This window comes from Vicugna pacos, chromosome 6 (genome assembly GCF_048564905.1).
Source record: "Vicugna pacos chromosome 6, VicPac4, whole genome shotgun sequence".
NCBI classification, from domain to species: Eukaryota; Metazoa; Chordata; class Mammalia; order Artiodactyla; family Camelidae; genus Vicugna; species Vicugna pacos.
The window spans coordinates 70,352,866-70,368,331 of NC_132992.1; the positions used below are offsets into that span (position 1 = coordinate 70,352,866).

General features: G+C 35.6%; 1 protein-coding gene across 14 annotated transcripts in view; it reads right to left on the bottom strand.

Moving 5' to 3' along the window:
* Positions 1–15,466, bottom strand: part of NUMB (NUMB endocytic adaptor protein) — a 156,348-nt gene that overhangs the window by 118,354 nt on the left and 22,528 nt on the right. For 6 of the 14 annotated variants that reach the window (XM_031679203.2, XM_031679206.2, XM_031679202.2 and 3 more), the window contains exon 2: positions 11,461–11,509. The exons of the other annotated variants lie outside the window; for them this stretch is intronic. In XM_031679203.2, coding sequence (XP_031535063.1) covers positions 11,461–11,491 — 31 coding nt within the window. In that variant the 5' untranslated portion in view covers positions 11,492–11,509. The remainder of the gene's footprint in view (positions 1–11,460; positions 11,510–15,466) is intronic. 14 annotated transcript variants of the gene reach the window in all.

Below are 15,466 nucleotides of genomic sequence, written 5' to 3' on the forward strand. Positions count from 1 at the left end.
TGATTCTAGAACAGACTATAATGCTTTTGATGTTTTACTTTCAGTTTTAACAGTTGTGTTAAAAGAGAACTAAATACCAAAATAATGGTAAGTGTCCTAAATGCTTTTCAAAAATGCCAGAAATCTCACTGAGTATGTTACTAGTGAAAACACATGATATGTATTTGATCATAATGAACCAATATAATTAAAGGAACATTTAGATTTTGTCCATGATTACTTTTCACATCTTTCTGCCTCCACAACAGCACAATAACTAAATCTCCTTACTAGACTGTAACCATTTTCAAGGAAATCAATATTCCAATGACACTAAGCAGCCATAATAAATTATGAGTATTAATAGTAATTCCCCAATATCTTCAGAGTGGAACAAACTAGGTACCATATTAAAGAGGATATATGAGTATATATTACTTCTAGCAGTGTACCAGAAAGGAAAAAAAATCTAAATTTCTAAAAACACAACTAGAAACACCAGCATTGTAAATTCCCAGAATTGAATAAAAAGACTGCTGGTTCAAAGATTTGGCCCTTCAAATTTTTTCCCTATGGATAAATGTTCATTACCCACTGGACATTTTATACCACCTCCAAGATTAAGAGTCTTCTGCTAATTCTATGAAGTTAAATGAATTCCCAGGTTGTTTATGCTCCAAGTAGCTGTCACTAGAAGAACAAGATCAGGGAAGGACAACTTAACATTTAAGCTTTATTCCAGCCTGTAAAACAAAGAAATCTGACATACTCTCCTCATGGAATATGCCTATGGGAAAAACATTACACTATTTAAAAAACCAGTACTTATTTTTACATTTTTTTCACTAGACTCACCACGCCAGTTAGAATAAGTATAAAGCCCAATTACAAACTAAGTCCTCCTAGTCATTGCTTAACTCTTTCAAATTTTGTTTAGCTGACTAGATATTTACTTTTATCATACCTGAAGATCCTCATCTCTTTTATCTCCTAGTGTCTTCTCAAAGGTTTTAGACCCTACCCACCATCCAATCTCAATTCTGGATGCCATCCAAAAAATAGGTGTTGACTACCTTCTTAATATACCCTCTTCATAGATGAATATTAACAGCTCTTAAAATTTCACTTCACCAAGACCAAGTTCCGAGTTGATGTGCTGCTCAGAACTCCATGTCCGTGCTGCATGGCACCAAACCACTCCTCTCAAAATGGCAGCAGGTTATTCTTCTTTTCTCTTAACTATGTATTAACATATTATGTATTCTACTCAACGTGTGGTTCAGAGATTGGAAGCAGAGGCATCACCCATAAGTTTGTTAGAAATGCACCATCTCAAGCCCCACCTTGACCTACTGACTCAGAATCTGCAATTTAACAAGATCCTCAGGTGATTCATACACATAGAAAAATCTGAGAAGCACTGTCCTTTTTCACTCATTGAGGGTCCCTTTTTCCTGCTTTACAGTTCTTAATTTCCTATCTGGTATATAAAAGATCAAATCCTCTTTCTTTTGAGCATACTGAGACCCACCAAAATGAAGTCAGAAATCTTTAAATAAAACTACACAGTTTCTTCATAACCTTCTTTTCTTAAAAGGTTGTGAACTCCATGAAGCCAGGATCTTCATTATATCCTCAAAACAAAGACAGTGCCAGGCAAATATTTGTAGAGGGAGTAAAACAGATACCAAATAATCCCTCAAGTCCTACAAGTCTTAAATCTTTAGCTCTTCTGTTTGCTATGTAGGTAAAATTCTATCTAAAGCAAGGGAAGCTAAAATATAAGACCATCTAAAGTTACAAAATGAAAAATATACCACTTTAAAGGATTTGATCAAGGTCACAAGGTAGATTCATGATTAAGTTCATAAGGCTCAACAACATTTTAACAAAATCACTATATCATTTTAATATTATCTTATTATTATATTCTAGGTCAAATAACTGTATTTCCTCTACATATACTTCCTCCACCATCATCCAGGAAGCTAGCAAACTCAACTGTCCAAGAAGAGTTGCACACTCAGAGTTTAAGGAAGGCTAAAATGTACACACTGCTGGGAAGAATCTGTACATAAAAATTAAAGATTACATGGTATGATTAATTTCTTTAAAACCAGAAGAAACAAGTGCTTTCAACCCTTATCAAGCTCACACTGAAACAGAGAAAAACAAAAGAAAAAAAAAAAAGAATAACGGTATGGAAAAGACAAAAAAAATTAGAGACCAGACATAGCAACAAGACAGAGCAAAGAAGAGAAAAGAGATTAAGAGTAATCAATTGAAGGTCTCAAAGAATGACATTTACGGACTAGAAAAGGCAAAGCCAGCTATAAAGGCAAAGAGCAGAATATCAACGGAAGCAGCATCTACTTAAACTCTAACCATGACACACAATGCAACTAATTTTTAGAGTGAGTGAACTATAGAATACCTCATGAGGTCACTGTATCATTTTTCCTGTCAATTATAACCTACATATCTAAATTAACAAGGAAATAACATTCTGAACTCTAAAGATCAATAAAGAGCAAATTAGGTTCAATAGGTACTTTGTTTTCTATGGCAAGTAAGTATTGGTTTGGAAAAGTTTCCATCAATCTTTATGAAGAATTTCATCAAAAATAAACAACAAGGACCTACTGTATAGCACAAGGAACTATATTCAATATCTGATAATAATATATAATGGAAAAGAATCTGAAAAAGAATGTGTGTGTGTGTATACACACACACACACACACATATATATAAAACTGAATCACTCTGCTATACACCTGAAACTAACACAACATTGTAAAGCAACTATGCTTCAACTAAAAAAAAAAGATGTCCATCAAAAAAAGGTTAAAATAAAGTTTTGATTCCTCACCTGCCTTCTACACCTCATTTTCCCTAACTACTTACAATCTCAGATTTAGTCCAAACAGATGTCATCAGTTCACACAGATTTCTATTTCTAAAAATATTTTCTAGAAATCTCTCAATTATATGTGTGTGTGTATGTTAAATAATTAAGGTTAAACCAGAAGAAATAAGTGCATTCAGCCTTTATCAAGCTCACACTGAAATAGAGAAAAACGAAAGGATAGAGCAAGACCATCACCACAAGGGACAAAAACAGAAATCATAAAAGACTAATTAAACTGACTATAAAAATGTAAAACATCTACACTGCAAAAGACATTATGAAGAAAGTTAAGAGACAAACAACAAATTGGTAAAATAGCTACAATATAAAACAAAGATTTAATATCCTTAGTGTATAAGGAGCCCTCACAAATTAATGAGAAAAAGACAGGAACAGAAATATATGAATACACAGCTGACAAAAGAAGAGATAAAATCATAAGCACAAGATAGTCAACTTCATTAGTTGTGACCAAAGAGATGCAAATTACTATCATTTCAGATTGACAAATACTAAAAAGATCAATAATAACCAATATTTTATAAGGATTGGGGAATCTGGCACTCCTATTTACTATTATTGAGACTGTATTTTAAAATAGTTTGTCAGTATAAAAACTTATAGGAAAATAATCACATTTCAAAATATGCCTATCCTTCAATCCAATGATCCCACTTCTAAAAAAATTTATCCTAAGTGAATGGACATGTGCAAATATGTATGTACAGAAGAGCCATTACATATGCCTAGCACATAGCAGGTGTTCAATAAATATTTGGTGAATAAATGAATCATAACATTGTTCATAAGAGCAAAAACTGTTAACAACAGAAATGCCTACAAATAAACCATGACATATCCATCACTAAAACCCTATATAGCCACTAAAAGTGATACTGCAGACCTATAATTATTGATTAAAAATACATCTAAAATAAATTACAGATGTAAAAATAACCCAGTAAAATGTACATCCATTCCTAAGAAAAACTAAACATAGAACTACCATATGATCTAGTAATTCCATCACTGGGTATATGCCCAAAAAGAATTGAAAGCAGGGCTCAAACAGATATTTGTACACCAATGTTCATAGTAGAATTAGTCACAACAGTCAAAAGATGGAAGTAATCCACATGTCTGGTGACAAATTAACAAAATATACATACAATGGAATATTATTCCAAATATACATATACTGGAATGCTGTTCAATCTTAAAAAGCAATGTTCTGACACATGCTACAACATGGATGAATCTTGAAGAAATCATACTAAGTAAATAAAGCCAGACACAAAAGGACAAATATTGCATAATCCCATGTAAATGAGATATTCAGAGTAGTCAAATTCACAGAAACAGAAAGTAGAATGGAGGTTGCCATGGGCTGAGGGAAGAGGAGAATGGGGAACTGTTTACTGGGTACAGAGTTTCAGTTTGGAAAGATTAAGTTCTGAAGATGGATGGTGGTGATGGTTGCACAACAAAGTGAACATACTGAATGCCACTGAACTGTACACTTAAAAATGGTTAAAACACTAAATTTTATGTTAATCTATTCTGCTACAAAAAAAATAGTGCAAACCATAAAACAACTTCTAGACTGGAATGAATACTGTGTTTATTATTTTTGAGTCCTATGTTCATAAAAAATAAGATTTAAAAATATATTAAAAACAGTACATTGGTTATTTCTGTTCCTAGTATTACTATTCAGGACCACCTACACGAGTCATCAAGAATAATACCAAGTAGGGAGGAGGAGTTCAAGATGGCAGAATAGAAGGATGTGAAGCTCATCTCCTCCCACAAATAAATCAAAAATATATCTACACATGGGAACCTCAGAGGCTAGGAGGAGAATGCAACAGTCAGTTAGCGGCAGGCAAAACACAGAGACCAATACAGGGAGTCCGTGCCACCTCGCTGCACTCCCCAGCCCGAGATGTGCATCTACTGGTGTGTGTGGGAGCTGTGTGCTGAAACTCAGGCTTCAGAGGACAAACCTGGGGAGAGGACTGGGGTTGGCTGTGGGGAGACAGCCTGAAGGGGCTGGAGCACGGTAAAGGTCACAACTGGGAGTATGTGCAATGGAGACTGGGTCCACCATAAAAAGATCCACTGTTAACACATGCAAAGTGGGGAGGGGGGACCTCACCACAACAGCTTCTTCCTTCCACGCCAGTGGGCGTGGCTTCACTACAGAAGCACTATTGTTAACATGCATGCACAAAGGTAGGAGCAGGAATCCGCCACAGCAACCTCCCTCTCCACATGCTCACAACTGAGGAGCCTCTACAAGCTCTGGGAGCACACAAGCAGGCTGCCCCAAAGAGGAGGCCAGACTGCAAGCTGAGCCCATTCCCAGGGGCCGTGAGATTTCAGAAATGGGGCTGAAATCTGAGCTGTGTCCCAGGTACCGTTAGCGGATTTACGTTCTTGGAAGCTTAGCGCATGCGGGACATCCAAGCAGATTATTGGTGCGCAGCTGGGCCAGGTCCAGCATTAGCAGCTGCAGGCTTTGCGGGTATGAGTGGTGGTGGGGCTGGGGTCTGGACTGACTCCGTAGCTCCCACAGCAGGTCCAGGTGCATGGTTACATGTGACTACATCGAGTCCTGGTGCCTGACTTCAGCAGATCTACCCTCGTGTCTTTGTGAGAACAGTGCATCAGGGACACCTAGACAGATTGCCTGCATTCCCATGGCTGAGGAGGAGCCAAGGACAGCACCAACAACAGTGTACTTTGTGAGCCCACGCAATGGATGACAGGTGATACCACAGAGTGCACTTTCTAGGGGACAATTCCTGCAGAATACTCAGTGGCTCCTCACCCAGCAGAAGTGCTCCAGTTCTGCCTACCTCACACAACTCAGAAACAGATCTGGGGACTTCTACTCCAACATTAGGGAGTAGACCTAGCCGCCAACACAGCTATGACAACCACAGAGCAAAGAGTAGGCCCCACTCAACATCCAGTGCAGGATCTGGTCACCACAACACCAAATCACACCCTCTATCGAAGGGATAACAACAAGCACACATTGAGGAAAGATGTGGCAGGTATCCACACTAAAAACAGCCCTTGCAATAAAAATATGTAGCTCTCACACAGGCTACACAGGGATATTCCCACGTAAAAACAGCCCTTCAAGACCACAGCAGGTAACTGTTACTCCTAAATTCATAGAGTCAGAGAAATATAAGTAAAATGAAAAAGCAGAGGAACTACTCTCAATTAAAACAACAAGAGAAATCCCCTGAAAGAACAATGAAACAGACTTCTCCAATCTATCAGATTCCAAATTCAAAAAGGAGATAACAAAAATACTGAAGGAATTAAGGAAGACTATTGATAGAAATGCAGATCACTGTAACAAGGAATAGAAACTATACAGAGGAGCCAATTAAAATTAGAAAACCCATTTGCCAAGATGAAAACTAAGCTGAAGGCAATAAATAGCAAACTAAATAAAGCAGAAAAGTAAGTAAGCGATCTGGAAGACAGAATAATGGAAATCCCCAATCAGAACAGCAGACAGAAAGACAAATGAAAAAAAATGAAAGCAATATTAGAGACCTATGGGATAATATAAAGCATGCCAATCTATGCATAATAGGGATCTCAGAAGGAGAAGAAAGAGAAAAGTGGATGGAAAATGTATAAGAAATTATCGCTGAAATCTTCCTAAACTTAAAAAAGGAAACAGATATCCAGGTACAGGATGCACAGAGGGTCCCAAACAAGATAAACCCAAGTAAGAGAAAAACAAAGAGTTAGTTACAAGGGAACCCCCATAAGGCTATCACCTGATTTCTCTACAGAAATGTTGCAGGCCAAAAGGGAATGCCAAGATATATTAAAAGTTCTGAAAGAGGAAAAACCTGCAACCTATGATACTGCACCCAGCAAGATTCTCATTTAAACTGCAAGCAGAGAGAAAGAATTTCCCAATCAAAACCTAAAAGAATACAGCAATAATAAACCGATCCTAAAAAAAAATATTGAAAGATCTTTCCTAAACAGAAAAGCAAGAATCTATAGAGAAGAGAAAGTCATAATGGAAAAATGGTAACTACAATGAACAGCCAAAGAATAAACAAGATGTAAAAGAGGACATCAAAATCATAAAATAATGGGAAAGGGGAGCAAGAAAATGTAGTTCTCTCTCTCTCTTTTTTTTTTTTTTTTGAATGTGTTTGAGTCTTTAGACTACCAGTCCAAAGCAAGTAGATACAGTAATGGGTTAACATACTTGAAAAACAGGGTAACAACGAATCAAAAACATACAATAGATTCACAAAAACCAAAAAGAAGAGAACTCAAGCATAATACAAAAGAAAATCATCAAACCCCAAAAAGAAAAAGAATAAAGAAAAATACAAAATCAACTGGAAAATAAGGTTTAAAATGGCAATAAACACATATGTATCGATAATTACCTTACATGTCAATGGACTAAATTCCCCAATCATATGACAAAGAGTGACAGACTGGATAATAAAACAAGAGTCTACAATAAATATGCTGCCTACAAGACACCCACTTTAGGGTGAAGAACACACATAGACTGAAAGTGAGAGGACAAAATAAGGTATTTCATACAAATGGAAGTGGTAAGAAAGCAGCAGTAGCAACATTCATATCAGATAAAATACACTTTAAAACAAAGACCATAAAGAAAGATAAAGAAGGGCACTATATAATGATAAAAGGATCAAGAAGAGGATATTACACTCATTAACATATATGCAACCAACATGGGGTCAACCGAAATACATAAAACAAATACTAACAGACATAAAGGGAGAAACCGATGGGAATACAATAATAGTAGGAGACTTTAACACCCCACTAACAGCAATGGATAGGTCTTCTGGACAGAGTCAACAAGGCAACAGAGATGCTAAATGATACAACAGAACAGTTAGGTTTAATTTATATTCTCAGGACATTACCCGCCCTCCCCCCCAAAAAAACCAAAATATACATACTTTTCAAGTGCACATGGAACATCCTCTAGAATAGACCACATACTTGGACACAGAACAAGCCTCAACAAATTGAAGAGGATAGAAATTATTTCAAGCATCTTTTCTGACCACAATGGCATGAAACTAGAAAACAACCACAGAAAGAGAAATGAGAAAAAAAAATGACTGCATGGAGACTAAACAACATGCCACTAAAAAGCCAATGGGTTAACAATGAAATCAAAGAGGAAATTAAAAAAATACCTTGAGACAAATGATAATAACACAACCACACAAAATCTATGGGATGCAGCAAAAGCAGTCCTAATAGGGAAGTTCATAGCAATACAGGCCCGTCTCAAAAGACAACAAAAACCTCAAACAAACAACCTAACCTACCACCTAAAAGAATTAGAAAAAGATGAACATACAGAACCTACACTCAGCAGAAGGAAAGAAATAATAAATATCAGAGAAGAAATAAATTAGAGATTTTTTAAAAATTAAAAAAAAAAACAATAAAACCAAGAGCTGTTTTTTTGATAGAATAAACAAATTGACAAATATCTGGCCAGGCTCGCCAAGAAGAAAAGCAAGACGACCCAAACAAACAAAACAAAACAAAAAAATGAAAGAGGAGAAATAACAAGCCATACCAGAGATATTCAAAAAACCATAAGAGAGTGCTATGAACAATTACATGCCAACCAAATGGACAACCTAGAAGAAATGGACAAGTTTCTAGAAACATACAGTCCCAAAACTAAATCAAGAAGAAATAGATAATTTGAGCAGACCAATTACTAGACATGAAATAGAATCTGTAATTTGAAAAAAACAAAACAAAACAAAACAAAAACTCCCTGAAAATAAAAGTCCAGGACTGGATGGCTTCACTGGGGAATCCTACCAAACATACAAAGAATTTATACCAATCCTTCTCAAACTCTTCCAAAAGACTGAAGAGGAGTGAACACTCCCAAACTCATTCTATGACACTGCCATCACCCTGACAGACACTACCAGAAAAGAAAATTACAGGCCAATATCGTTAATGAGTAAAGATACAAAAATTCTTAACAAAATATTAGCAAACTGAATCCAACAACTACAATCAAGTTGGATTCATCATAGTAACAAGGATGATTCAATATATGCAAATCAACCAATATGACACATCACAGAAACAAAAGAAAGGACAAAAGCCACATGATCATCTCAATACATGCAGAAAAAGCATTTGATAAAATTCAACATCCATCCATGATAAAAAAACTCTTACCAAAGTGGGTATAGAGGGAACATATCTCAACATAAAGTATTGGTGAAAAAAAATCACAGACAACATAATATTCAATGGTGAAAAGTTGAAAGCCTGCCCACTAAAATCTGGAACAAGACAAGGATGCCCACTCTCACTACCTCTGTTCAACATAGTATTAGATTTAGAGGTCCTACCCACAGCAATCAGACAAGAAAAAGAAATAAAAGGGATCCAAATTGGAAGGGAGGTAAAATTGTTACTATATGCAGATGACATGGTACTATATACAGAAAACCCTCAAGACTCCACACAAGAGCTGATTAATGGACTCAGCAAGGTAGCAGGCTACAAGATTAACATACAGAAATCAGTGGCATTTACAATGACAGTGACAAGACCATAAACCTCCTAGAAGAGAACATAGGCAAAACACTGTCTCACATAAATCGTAGCAATGTTTTCCTAGAGCAGTCTAGAAATAAAAGCAAACATAAATAAATGGGACCTAATCAAACTTACAAGTTTCTGCACAGCAAAGGAAGCCATAAACAAAACGAAGACATTCTATGGACTGTAAGAAAATATTTGCATATAATGCAACTGACAAGGGCTTAATTTCCAGAATATACAAACAGCTCATTACAACTCAGTAACAAAAAGACAAACAACCTAATCAGAAAATGAGCCGAACACTTAAATAGACATATCTCCAAAGAAGACATATATATGGCCAACAGGCACATGAAAAGATGCTCAGTATTACTAATTATCAGAGAAATGTGAATCAAAACCACAGTAAGGTAACACCTCACACCAGTCAGAATGGCAATCATTAAAGAGACCACACACGATAAATGCTGGAGAGAGTGTGGAGAAAAAGGAAACCTTCTAGACTTTTGGTGGGAATACAAATTGGTTTAGCCACTATAGAGGACAGTATGGAGGTTCCTTAAAAAACTAAAAATAGACTTACCCTACGGTCCAGCAATCCCACTCCTGGGCATATACCCAGAGGAAAATATGATTCAAAAAGACACATGCAGTTCACTGCACCACTATTTACAATAGCCAAGACATGGAAGCAACTTAAATGTCCATCAACTGTCGAATGGATAAGGAAGTTGTGGTACACACACACATACACACGCATACAATGGAATACCACTCAGCAATAAAAAAAAGAATGAAGTACTGCCATTTGCAGCAACATGGATGGACATAAAGATTATCATACTAAGTGAAGTAAATCAAAGAAAGAAAAGTATGATATTTATATGTGAAATTTAAAAAATGATACAAATGAACATATTTACAAAACAGAAACAGACTCCCAGACAAAGAAAACAAACTTACGGTTACCAAAGAGGAAAGGGGAGAAAGGGATAAATCAGAAGTCTGGGATTAGCAGATACAAACTATTATGTATAAAACAGATAAACAACAAGGTCCTACTGTATAGTACAGGGAAATACATTCAGCATCTTGTATTAACCTATCATGAAAAAGAATATTTATATATGTATAACTGAATCACTATGCTGTACACCAGAAACTAACACAAGATTGTAAATCAACTATACTTCACTAAAAAATAAAATAAACATTTTAAAAATATTGCCAAGTAGAAACATCTCCCTCTGAGGTTGAAAGCACAGCTCTGTGACAATTCTAATAATTCTAAATAATTAAACACTAAATCAAAGTTAAAACATGTAGCTTCTTTGCCTAACTTTATAATTACTTAAGAGTAAAGTCAAATAAATTTTCATGTCAACTAACTCTTTTTTCCTCTTCAGCCAAAAATTCATGCTATCTACACTGCAAGAAGAATGAAGAATTCAAGTAAGAGGAAGTATCTGAAATATCTGAACATGCACATTAGGAAGTCAAAAGAAAACTGAAAACTATTGCAAGCCTTAAAGAATACACAGTTTACATACAGTTAAGTAAAAGGGGGAGCCAAGTCCGATGCAAATATCAAGTACATATTCCATCACAGTAAATATCAAGAATAAAATACCCCAACCAATCCCATCCTGCCCCTTGCATCCTCAGAGATTGGTGCAACTCTGGCATAACTCAAAATATTTAGTTAAAGCATGCCGAGGAAATTCATTTCATCAGGTACTTAAGGGCTGAATCCAAATTTAGTCCTGGCTGAAACTGTATTGAGCTCAAGAACCAGATGTTTCCAGGTGTGGGAGCATTGCTCCTGCTCAGCCAGTTGCACTCTCACCTCTGAATGAGATGAGATGCTGCCCTCTGACACATTCTACAAGCAAAGGAAAGGTAGGTCAACACAATTGCTCTCCAAAGGAAACCAAGTCAACTACCTTGAACTGTGAAAACCAAGTGTGAAATCATTTAGGGCACAATCAGCACCTAAAGAGAAGAGAGAGAAATAGAAAGGAAAAGATGAATACATCACTTGTGGTAAGGGTGCATACTGATTCTCGTTCTTCCGTCAACTCTATGTGTGGGGGTAAGGGGGAGTCACCACCAAAAATGTTTTAAATTCACTGTTGCATAGAAACACTTACATACGTGCACCTGAAGACATAAGCAAGAATATATTTGTAATACCAACAATATGGGGGAAAACATGTCCATCTTCAGGAGAAAAGATAAATTATATGATATAGTCATACAATTAATACATATATCTGAGGAAATGAACCACTTTTACACAAATTTACATAGATGAATCTTTAAAAATACAATGTTGATTAGCCAAAGCAAGTAAGAATATACATACAGTATGGTTCCATTTTTATAGTTAAAAAATAAGCAAAACTAAACATATTTTTGAAATACATACAAAATGTAGTAAACTTCAAAAAAAAACGAAGGGAACAATAAGTAAACAAAACCAAACAAAATTCCGAATATTTTCATCCCTTGTGGAAAGACAGGTGGATGGAAATCAAGGATAAATATACCAACAACACTTGTGATGTTTTATTTCTTAAGCTTGGGTGGTGGGCTCACAGGTATTGGTTTTTTATATGCTTCATTACTTACATATACAGTACCATATTCTTGTCTATATATCAAATAGTTCGTAACAGGAAGGAAAAACAGAAAAGGAAGGGAAAGGGAAAAAAAGGAAAGGAAAGGGACGAAGACAAGGACAGACATCAACAATGTAGGTCAACACAGACCTCCTATCTCCCTGGAAAGGTCACACAGACTTCCACTAAATATAGGCTGCATCTTGAATTCCCACTAAAACAGAAGTTTTTTTGAGACCATAAATCTAAAGAGAAATGCAAGTTGGTAACTTACCTATCCTTGGTTTTTAAAAATTAAGATAATGCCTAATAATAAGAGGGAAAAAAGTAATTTTAATAAAATATTTTAATACGTAAATGCTCAGGTATAATCTTCCTAGAATTCACATTAATAAGGAAACAGACACTTGCGCCCACACATAGAAATGCCATGAATGTGACAGCTACAAATGAAAACTGACACTAATGAGTTGTGTTAAATCAAATACCACAAGGGGCAATGCCACTGGTAATACGGTTTTCTCAATAACAACTCTTGTTATAGTTCTGAACAAAACAAAGTACAACTTGCCCTTGGTTTACTCAGTAGTTACATTCCTGGAAAATGCAGTGTCTATTAAAACCATGCAAAAAAAAAAAAACCACTTTGTGTTTAAATGTAAAACAGAATTAGGATCAGGTAAGTACAAACAGGTTTTTCACCTATAAGAAGGTCTGGAGAAATGTTCAAAAGTCATGCAGAACTGTCTCAGACTTGTGGGATGTATGGCATTCCTGCCTCTCACTCACCGAATTCCAACGCTGCTACATTCACCCTACTCTTATCATTGTGGAGACCAAAAGTGCACCCTCAAAGAACTAAGCATATCACAGGGGAGGTACTGACCAACCCCACTGAGAACCAGTAACGTCAAGAAGGCTAAGTCCCAGTGTGGCTCCAGATAGCCCTTATTTTTCATGACACTATGAAGCTGAATGTAATGATAAAGCCTAACTAATTTCCAACTTTGGCAAAAGAGGAATCCTTATAAAGTGGAGAAATTTATTGTTAGGGAAAATACAAAGGCAGACAAAAAATCTAAGGATATTCACCCTAAGTGAAACTGACACATCAAACCAAAGGTGGGCAGTCTTTTCATCCATATGATGACAATCTGTGAGGACAGCACTGCTATTTTGCCAAAATACAACAAATACCCCAACTGAGAAACACTGTCACATGCAAAGAGTATGTTATAGTTTCAAAACATTTTCGTTTAATTTTAATATTTATAGCAATTGTATGAGACAGATATTATTCCTTTCAAATTACTTACAAGGAAAAAAATCTCAAAAAGGTCAAAGTCACAGAGCTGGTAAACTGACAGAGGCAGGACATCAAGTCCTCTAATTTCAAATCCTGTGTTCTTTCCATCAAACTATATACTGCTTCACAAAGGTCTAATGTGGCAATACAGGTCAAAGGAAATTCACCAGCCAGTATAATAGAAGTGTCAATGGCAAAAGCTCAATATAAAGCCTCAATCTATTTTGATGTACGACAATTGTATTTATACTACGTACATCAGTTATTTTTCAATATGAGAATTTTTTAAACATTAACACAGTCTTGTGTCATACTGAAAAAGAGAAAAAGGAGAGGAGGATATTGATCAGTGGTAGAGCACATACTTAACATGCATGAGGTTCTGGGTTCAATCCCCAGTACCTCCATTAAAACAAAGAAACAAACAAACAAACCTAATTACCTACCCCCCCCAAAAACCAAAATTTTAATATATATTAACAAAAACAAAAAAAGAAAAATATTGAAAAGGAAAAAAGCAAAATTTTAGCAGTTACCGTGACATATAATGTCTAATTATTTCCTAACACAAGAAAGATTCTGGATCAGAATTATAATGAATCTTCTACTTAATCAAATATTTCAGAATCACACCACAGTTTCTGACAAAGAGACTTGTTAAGTCTTTTAAAAAACCTTTTAGTTTGGGGAGAAATGCATAACCACCAAGAACTTGATAAGATCTTAGCTTAACCAAAGTACTGCAAATGTAATCACTAGACAAGATTAGTCCTCCTCGAAACACATATCTAAAGTTCACCTGAGAATGACTACATGATGGGCTGGCATACTGAATTAGTTCTCATTCGTGACTGGTAGATTAACTTTAAAACTCTAAGTGGTATCGTGCCATGTTTCTTACTTGATACTACACTTTCATGGTTTCAAACACCTAGATGCACACAAGAGTTTACAACATAAGACAAAAATAAAAGCAAAGGCTTATTCAGGGCTTGATGTAAGAGGAAAAAGGAAATAGTGTGTCTTATTATTCTAGCTAAGGAAATAAGGAAGTAAGATCATTTATCAGCAAGCAAAATCTGAGACACATTGCTAAAGGACAGAATAATATACTTGGGCCTCCCTTAAAAATAGTAGTAGATGATAATCTGTAAGACTCATCCCTCCATTAATTCAAACCCAAGATGCAAGAAAAAAGAATAATCTGACATTTCTATTTGAAAAGAAAAAAATTTTAATTTATGCTTCTGAATTCATGGGTAAAGTTTAAGTGACTAGAGTAAAGGCTTTAGGGGTTACAATATGCAAGTGTATCAGTTCTCATCTAAACACACAAACTGGAAATCTGTCTTAACAATATTTTATCCCTCTTTTTTATTTCTCTCTCCTAAAGAGGATCTCTACCTCAATCATAATTATGGTTGTGGAAGCCAGTACCTCCATCTCAAAACTACCCTTTTTCATCCCTCAGGCACACTTTAACATTCCATTTTCCTAAAATTTACTCCATTACAACTTCCATAATCTCTATGATATCTACACATACTGCATTGACTTTTTTGATTAGTAGCTAATGGAAAGTACGTGCAATAGAGCTTAAAAGAATATCAGTTACCCGAACACCACAAATACAAAGAATAAAGCACTTCAGCACTTTATTACATTGAAAAAAATTTTTGCAATTCATCCTGAAAAACCTCCAAATCAAGGTTGCTAGGGCATAGATTAAAATTCATTTTAAATGTCTCAGCCAAAAGCCTCAAAACATGCCATAATCTCCAGACACATTTGCAGAAATTTCAAACAATGACTGACAAGTGTTTTGGGGTCACTATATATATATATATATATAGCTAGCTGTCTAAACACAGAAACCAACAAGGAATTCAAGGATTCACTTGAAAATACAATAGCTCCCATATAAGGAGAACTGACTTTATGCTAGATATTGTTATAATGTCATCAACACAAAGAAACACTAAGAAGTAGGGGCTATAATTCCAATTTTTACTGTAAGAAACC